Consider the following 9,256-nt stretch of genomic DNA (forward strand, 5'->3'; position numbering starts at 1 on the left):
CTTCCTTCCTTCCTTCCTTCCTTCCTTCCTTCCTTCCTTCCTTCCTTTCTTTCTTTCTTTCTTTCTTTCTTTCTTTCTTTCTTTCTTTCTTTCTCTTTCTTTTCTTTCTTTATTTTTGTCCCTCCCTTCTTCCTTCTTCCTGTTTTCCTTTTTTCCTCTCTCCTCCTCCCCTTCTTTCACTTTTTATTTTTCCTCTTACTTTCTTTCTCCTTCCCCTTCCTCTCCCTTCCATTCCTCCCCCCTTTAATCATTTTTTATATATTGGCTCCTTCTCTGATGCCTACAAACATACTTAGGTCTTCCCTTTAAAACAATCACAGCAAATTGAAGCTACCATCCCTTACAGCTATTTTCTGATATTTTTCTTGCCTTTCATTGCCAAATTTAGAGAGAGAGAGGAAGAGAGAGAGAGAGAGACAGAGAGATATGCATTTAGTGGTTTCACTTCCCCATTTCTCCCTCCCTTTCTTCTTTTCTTTCTCTCTGCCTTCCCTCCTTCCTTCCTTTGCTCTCCTCTCCTACCTTTTCCTTCCTTCCTTCCTTCCTTCTTTCTTTTCTTCTTTCTTTCTTTATGTCTTTCTTTCTTTCTTTCTTTTGTTCTTTCTTTCTTTCTTTCTTTTGTTCTTTCTTTCTTTCTTTCTTTCTTTCTTTCTTTCTTTTCTCCTTCCTTCCCTCCCTCTTTTTTATTATATTACATCTTGATATACTGGGCTGAGACAGAAGAATAAAAGAGCGTTCCTGCCCTAAAAAAGTTCTCTATCTTATAGGTGAAATTGTACAGTAATCCCAAACAATTAGAGAGCCAGGATCATGTGATAACTTCTTTGAGAAGAGCAAACATGGTGACATTGAAATCTGAAGAGGTAGAGATCAATTTAGGCTGCCTGTGAGTGGGGAAAAAGAATGAGGGAGGGTGGGAAAGGAGGAAAGACAGATTTTAGGGAGAGGGTGAAGAAAGGCTAGCATGGAGATGTGACAGTGTGGGGGATGTACTGGGGAAGATAAAGTGGTCTCCTTGAGTCAGAAGGCACTAGAGGGAGAGAAGGCTGGCATCAGATTGTGAAGGCCCTTGAACTCCAGGCTGAAGAGTTTGGACTTTATCCTGTGGCAGTCATAGAGATAATGACAATCACCATCAAAATAACAACAATGATATTAGGACCTACAATTTCACTGACAATAGGAGCACCCAGATAGGGAAACTTCTTCTATAAAGGCGAGTCTTCTCATACTTCTTACCCTCCCCTCAATGTACTCTGTGATCCAGGTACACACTGGCCTCCTTGTTTTTCACACACAGCCTCCTGAATCCATGTCTGGGACTCTTTCTTCCTCCTCACCTCAGACTCAGAGCTCCCCTCGATCCCTTCAAGGCTTCGATCCAATCCTGCCTTCTGCAGGATGCCTTCCCTCTTACATCTGTCTCTCCAACCCCCACAACACTCTGCTAGTCCCTTCTCTCTATGATTTCCTTCCATTTTGACTGTATATATTATTATAATATAATTATTTATATGTTATTCTCATTAAAATGGGAGGAACTTGAGGGTGGTAACTTTTTTTCTCCCTTTCATTGTATACCTAGTGCTTAGCACAGTGCCTGGAACATGGTGAGCACTTAATAAATGTTTGCTGACTGATTGACAGAAGGAGAAAACAGCATTTGTTTTTCAGAAATCTCCCTGTCTTTTTTTTACATTTTTTTTATTTTGAGGCAATCGGGGTTAAGTGACTTGCCCAGGGTCACACAGCTAATAAGGGTTAAGTGTTTAATCTGAGGCCATATTTGAACTCAGATCCTCCTGACTTCAGAGCCAGTGCTCTAGCCACTGTGCCACCTAGCTGCCCTGAAATCTCCCTGTCTTAAGCTTCAAAGGGCCCCCTCATTTCAGCATACGGATTCTGGGGAATCTGTTTTATAGAAAGTCCAGATTCTTTAGCTTGTCATTCATAGCCTTTTACTATCTTGTTCCAACCTATATATTTTGACATATCATCTTTCCCACATGGACATTTTGTGGTTTTAAAGCAGGATTGTGTGATGGAAGGCTCACTGTGCTTGGTGTCTGGAGGTCTGAGTTCAAGTCCCAGGTCTGGCCCTATTTAACTAGCTTTACCTGCTATCTACTTTCCCACCATCTTAGATGCTGCCCATGCACTCGCACATATACACAGTGGTTTTGACAAAAGATGGACTGGTCTGACCAGCGTACACAGACAATGGGGGTAGTGCAAGACTGAATTAAATACCATGAGGGGTTTGAATTAGGTGGTCCCTTGAGATCTCTTCTAGCACTAAATCCACAATGCTACTCTTTTCCTAAACTAGGTATGGTTGGATCCCCAGAGATAGCATGGTGTAGGAGAAAGAGAGCAGAATCTGGAGTCAAAAACCTGGATTCCAATCTTAGTGCTGCTACTTATGAGTTGTATGACGTGGGACTAATTATTGAGTCTGGCCTTGCCTCACTTTCTTTAGCTGTAAAATGAAAAGTTTGGGCTAAGTGATCTCTAAGGTCCCTTCTAGTTGCAAATCCTTGATTCCTATATTTATTCTCTAGTATGCAGCCTCAGGTGTATTTTTCCATTCCCACATCTATTACTGACATCTTTCCTCTTATTGAGGGCTCATCATTCCCTCAGTCTGTCCTTATATTTCTTTTCTCATCATTTCAATGATTCTCTTTTTCAAGTTATTGGTCTTCTGAAGGACCCCACATGGAAGGCAGTTGGGAGTCACACCTGGAAGATGGCGATCCAGGCGTAGCCAATGTTGTCGAAGTTGATGGCTCCATTGTGCGGGTTGAAGTCACCTGTCCTGCACACGTTGTAGTATTGGTTCCAGTTGATGCAGGAGTTTCGGCCACCACCATCGGGATTCTCCAAGGAGCGGCTGTAAGCCTCCAGGCCTAGTGTACACTCTACTCGTAGCTCCCGGCGGATGGGGATGTGTGAACACTTCTGCATGCCATTGTCACGGTGTGAAGAGCAAATGAAAGGGTTCTCCTCACCTTCATCCGTCTGGTAATAGGGGTTCAGGAAGGTCAGGTTGTTATTCCTGTGGTCAGAGAGAAAACAAGGTTGGGGGAATTGTTAAAAGGTATACAATAACTTTAATAGTGGAAAAGAGAATGAGAAAAATGGTAGCTCAGTTGTAGAGTGCACAATAATCCTGTGATTTAGGTAGTGATGACATGTAGGGCTAATCAGGTGATTATTCATTACTAATAACAATAGTGAATGTTCATAAAAGTTATTTAAGTTTACAAAAAATTTTATATATGCATATGCTATATTATGTTACGTTATGTTATATTATGCTATGTTATGTTATGTTATATTATATATTATATTATATTATGCTATATCATATCATACTATATTATATGGTATACAATACGTATTATATAATATATTATATATAACAATATTATGTTATATCATATATTATACTATATGTATTATCTGAATAGACATTAGATATGTGCATATATGTGTATATTCTCCTTTGAGCCTCTCACAACACTGTAAGGTAGTACAACCATCATCATTTTACAGATAAGGAAACTGAGGCTCATAAAAAGGAAATGATTTGCCCAAGCTCACCAAGCTAACAAGAATATGGAGCAGTTTGCAAACCTTAAATGTGAACGACTGCTATTATTAAAGTAATTATGAAGATAATGATAAACCATTCTATAAGTATTTATCAAGCACGTACTACGTACCAGATGCTTTGGTTACAAAGACAAAAGGTACAACAGTCTCTGTTCTCAAAGAATTTACCTTCTACTGGTGGAGACAACACGTATGTATGTAGGTAAGGATAAATATATACCAAAAAGGCACAAGGTGATTGGGGCGTGTGGGGAAGGGGAAGGCCCCTAACCACTGAGGGTATCAGGAAAGGCTTCATATAGAAGGTGGTGCTCAAGTAGAATTTCAAAAGAAATTAAAGATTTGAAGAGGCAGAGGTAAGAGGAGGAAGATGAAGATGAAGATGATGACTCCGAGTCCCTTCATCTGCTGTGCAGTGCTAATCACAGGATGATACTTTCAACATGTGTTATTCTTCCCTGTCTTTTGCCCCTTATCCCTTCACTTGCCAATGCCTACGTTGTTGGCCATGCTGAATGCCCCACTTCCTTCCCCAGCTCTTCCAATTTTGCCACACTGAAAACTCCAACTGGGTGTGAGTCTGACCTGGAAGAAAAGCAACATCAAATAATAGTAGTTCCAGAAAATCTTAACTCATCCTGAAGGCAAGGCTTGGAGAAGCTGGGCAGGTTTTCCTAGAAGGGGATTTTCAGGTTAGTGGTCCACGAAAAAGTCAGGCCAAGATCTGAGACAAGGGATTAGAGTTGCCTGTCCCTGGAATCGTGAACCAAGATTCAGGAGCTGGAGACAGATCTGAGGCAGGGAAAGATTAGACAGGCTGAATTCCATGGCCTTCTGGGTAATGGACCTCCATTTCTGCTCCCTGGAGACCATCCAGAGCTTAGGGCGTAGGCTGGCACAAGTATCCATAGTGGCCCTGATCTTGCCTCCTGTCTGTTGCTTAAGGTCAAGAATTATCAAGTTCATCATTAATGAGCATTTATTAATCACTTCCTATGTTCCAGATACTAGGTGAAGTGTTGGGATTACAAAGAAAGGCAAAAACATAGTCAACCTAGAAGGGAACCTTAGAAATCCTTTCTTAGGCAAGGTCCATGAACTTCAGATGGCAGAATTCTGTCCTTCTAGGGAACAGAGAAATCTCAAGGGAGCAAGAGGGAAGGATACACCAAGCTCTAGATCCCTCCTCAGTTGAGTCCCCATTCACTTGGAAGAGCCCCTTTGCAGAGAAATCTCATTAACTTGCATCTGAAATCTCTCCAGCTACTGCACAGAATCAGATTAAGGCTTATGTTTCAGCATTGTCCCTATATCCTGGCATTACCAAGTGACTATGCTTGTTCGAAGCTTGAACGCACACACACACACACACACACACACACACATCATTAAACATCTTCAAGGGCCAGATGAGGAGAACACGTTACTAGGTTATGGCCTCTGAGTGGCAGCCCACCAGCCTCCCCCACAGCCTTCAGGTGACCTATATTCCTTCCCTGGAGATGGAAGAGCTGAGCAGAGATGGGGCTGGCCATCCATTTAGCTACCAGCCATTACCTTCACAACCACTTAGCAAAACATGCAGAAGTGCTTCAAATGTTCCCTTCCCCCCAACACCATCTATACACCTCAACACAGATACAGGGTGGGGCTGTAAGTTTAAATTTGGAGCTCTTAGTCACTAGAGAGCAGCTGTGATCATTGCTGGGATGCTGAGGGTAAGCACATGGGTGGACGTACCTGGTCAATCACGCTGGGAGCCAGGGCCTGGAGAGGAGGAAGCACCCCTAGGGACAGTGGGACACCTAAGGCCCCTAGATCTCCTCCTTTTTGGGTTCTGTTTCCTGGATCTACCTGTTTTAGCCTATGAAGCTGTGGCAAGGACACCCCCTGTATTGCCTGACCCAGAACTCGCTGATTGTGGCTTGCTCACTAAGTTCTGTGCTCCTCACTTTGCCTCCTGACTGTGAACTTTCTGCCCTTGAGATCCTGATCTGAAGTCTCTGAGGATAGCCTGGTGACCTGACCCTAACTCCTTTCACTTCTCTTGTTAAGTGATTTGGGATTGATGTTTATGATCATGGACTGTACCAGAGTGAATTTATAGAACGAGTCTAAATCCCTGCCCCTGAAAAATAGTAATAACAACAATGCACATTTATATAGTGCTTGATGGTTTGCAGAAAGCTTTCCTGAAAACTACCTTGTGATATAGGTAATGCTGCTATCATTGCTCCCATTTTACAGATGAGGAAACTGAGGCCAAGAGACTTTAAATGATCCTCTAGTTAAGTTTTGGATCCAGGATTACTGGTTCTCAGTCTAGTGTTCCATACCTTGCTGCCTCTTGTAGTTTGCCTAGTAGAATTATGCTCCTTGTGGGAAATTCCTTTGCCTTCAAATATGAGGATCCAAAGATCCATGATAGGACAGGAGTCAGAAGGTAGTGTCAAGGATGAAACTATCAATGGGTTTGTGCCACCCAGCCATCATTCACCAATCCTCCAGCCTTCTCTGTGCCTATGATATTGCCATCTCACAGCCTGATGCCCAAGAGTTTTCTGAGGACATACATCACAAAGAGGAGCCCAGGTCCGCACAGGGAAAGCCCCTCAAGAACCCCAGGCCTCCTTAGCTATGTGGTTCTGTCATTAAAAAGTCTTGATGGATTCTTTCTTTTCCTTCTTTCCACACTAGTTCAGAGATTCTGGTCCCCTCTTGGACCGATATTTTTGTGATGATAAATTGGGCCATCTTTTGTCTCAATTCTTACCTAGTCCTTAGTCATTGAATGGGCGATGCCTCAGAGAAACTGAGACCTGGGAAAGACATTAATTTAGAAAGGCCACCATCACCTACTGCATCCTGGGCCATCTCTGTGGTCATTTTGACTTTTGCCTTGCCACTGGACTTTGATGCCTCTGGAAGACACATTAAGGCTAACGACTTTGCACATCTTTGCCTCACTTAAATCCAATTCACTCACAAGTCAAGACATCACTCTATGATGTCATTGGTCCTCTTTGAAAATGAAAGTCAAACAACATCAAGAGGTTCTGGCTCTCCCCAGCCCTCTTGCCTTTCTGCAGACACCCTCACAGTGACCCGCCTTAGGGCTGTGACCCATACATGCTGCTCACCAGTCCCAGAACTTAGTTGTCCTGGATTCCTTAAGATGACAGCAAGTGATATGGTGGTGGCATGATGGACTTAAGAGTTCTCCTCCAATCCGTTAACCAACTACATTCAGTAGATGCTACTGAATTCAGAGGCACAGAGCCTGAATTTGCATACCAGCTCTATCACTTACTATCTATGGGACCTCAGTGAAGTCATTCAACTGCTCTGAGCTTGGTTCCTCATCTGTTAAATGGGGGGGGTTGTAATATGGACTCTACAATCCTTTCTGGTTCTTGGTCTGTGTATAGCTCTATGATACTTGTTCAAGAGAGAAGATTTCAGAATTCTTTTGATTAATGTTGGTATCAGCAGATGTTTAACTTTTTCAGTTTATATTACTATTGTTTGAGGATATTAACTTGGTAGTCTTTTTTATCCATTACCACCTACAGAATGTGAAAATTATTATGATCAATAATTAATATTCAATAGAATTGAATAGTAAACAATATGGCAAAATGTAACATATTAAAGAATGTATCATAATATATTGATAATATTATACCAGCACTTTATATCTGTAATGCCTTACAGATTCTAAAGCACTTTACATACATATGTCTTTGGCTTCTCAAACACATCACCATCAAAATACAAGTGAAGTATTATTACTCCTTTTTTGTTGTTCAGGTGTTTTCAGTCATATCTGACTCTTCATAACCCTATTTGGGGCTTTCTTGGCAAAGATATTGGAGTGGTTTGCCATTTCCTTCTCCAGTTCATTTTACAGATGAGGAAACTGAGGCAAACAGTTAAATGACTTCTTCAGAGTCACACGACTAGTAAGTATCTGAGACTGGATTTGAACTCATGAACATGTGTCTTCCTGACTCCAGGTCGCAGAGTAAGGGCCTAGCTACCCATTAGCATAGGCGGTAAGTGGCAGAGAAGGGGGGTTCAACCTGAGCTACTGTGACTCTAAGATCATCCCTGAGTGTTCAGTATCATGCAGTTTGAATGCACTTTTTTGGAGTTTGGATCAAATGTCCAAAACAGAACTTACTGTCTTACCTTCCCTACCTGAACTGGTCCTTCTTCCAACCTTCGCCATTTTGTTTGAAGTGTTATTTATTCACTTTCTTAGTCAGCTATGTTTGTAAACTTGGAGTTGTCTTGGACTGTTCCCTCTTAGTTACACACACACACATGCACACACACACATGCACACACACAGGTATGTATGCATGTATGCACACATGTTTGTCTATGCACAAAGGTATACACCCATATATGTGTACATGCGAACACACATATATGTATAAATATATATTTTTGTTGTTGAGTCAATTAGTCACGTCTGATTCTTTGTGACCCCATTTGGGGTTTTCATGGCGAAGATACTGGTGTGGTTTATGATTTCTTCTCCAGCTCATTTTACAGATGAGGAAACTGAGGCAAACAGGTTAAGTGATTTGCCCAGGGTCACACAGCTAGTAAGTGTCTGAGGTTGGATTTAAATTCAGGTCCTCCTGACTCCAGGTCTGGAACTCTATCCACTGTGCCAACTAGCTGCCCTGATAAGTGCACATATGCAGATGTATATTGTTGTTGTTCGGTCTTTTAAGTCGTGTCTGCTTCTTTGTGACCCCATTTGGTGTTTTCTTGGCAACGATACTGGAGTGGTTTGCCATTTCCTTCCCCAGCTCATTTTACAAATGAGGAAACTGAGGCAAGTAGGGTTAAATGACTTGCTCAGGGTCACACAGCTAGTAAGTATCAGAGGCTGGATTTGAAATCAGGTCTTCCTGAATTCAGGCTTGGAGCTCTATCCACAGAGCCACCTAGCTGCCATATATATATATATATATATATATATATATATATATATATATATGTGCTTGTGTGTGTATATATATATATGTATATATATATGTGTGTGTATATATATATGTATGTATGTGTATGTGTGTGTGTGTATGTGTGTGTACACACACATATTTAGAGAGATGAACAGAGGGAAGGGATAGTATCTAGACCAGTGATTGAATGGGTATAAAGATTGAACTCTGGAAGTAAAAATCCCTCCCAGAGATGAAGATCAATGACTTCTTTGCAACTTTTGCTCTTAGAGAGCTGCCTGGTGGCCCAGAGAGTTTAAGTGACTCGCCCATCGTCTCACAGCTGGTCTGAGGCAATGGCTTCAGCAGCAGAACCTGGGTCTTCCTGACTCCAAGGCTGGCCTAGGCCTCAGTATGTCCTGCTACACCACCCTTCAGTTAGGCCATCATTCCTCAAACTCCTCTACCCTTGTTTCCTACATATGATTGCTGTTTCCTCTAGGCCATGAGCCGCCTAAGACATGGCCCACGTTTCTGCCTCTTATCTCCTCTTTCCCCTTCATGGGGCTGGGCATACAGGGGGATTCGGGAAATTCCTGTTTCCTTGACAAAGCTGAGGATAGTCAGGGGGATGAGGAGGACACTTGAAGTCAAAGTCTGGAAAGCTCAGAGGATGATGA

General features: G+C 42.1%; 1 protein-coding gene across 1 annotated transcript in view; it reads right to left on the reverse strand.

The window, feature by feature from the left end:
* CACNA1H (calcium voltage-gated channel subunit alpha1 H) overlaps positions 1–9,256 on the reverse strand; it is a 156,069-nt gene that overhangs the window by 107,383 nt on the left and 39,430 nt on the right. The window contains exon 5 of the mRNA XM_027863001.1: positions 2,743–3,058. Within this exon, the coding sequence (XP_027718802.1) occupies positions 2,743–3,058 (316 nt within the window). The remainder of the gene's footprint in view (positions 1–2,742; positions 3,059–9,256) is intronic.

This window comes from Vombatus ursinus, unplaced genomic scaffold (assembly GCF_900497805.2).
Source record: "Vombatus ursinus unplaced genomic scaffold, bare-nosed wombat genome assembly UNPS02014770.1, whole genome shotgun sequence".
In the NCBI taxonomy this organism is placed as follows: Eukaryota; Metazoa; Chordata; class Mammalia; order Diprotodontia; family Vombatidae; genus Vombatus; species Vombatus ursinus.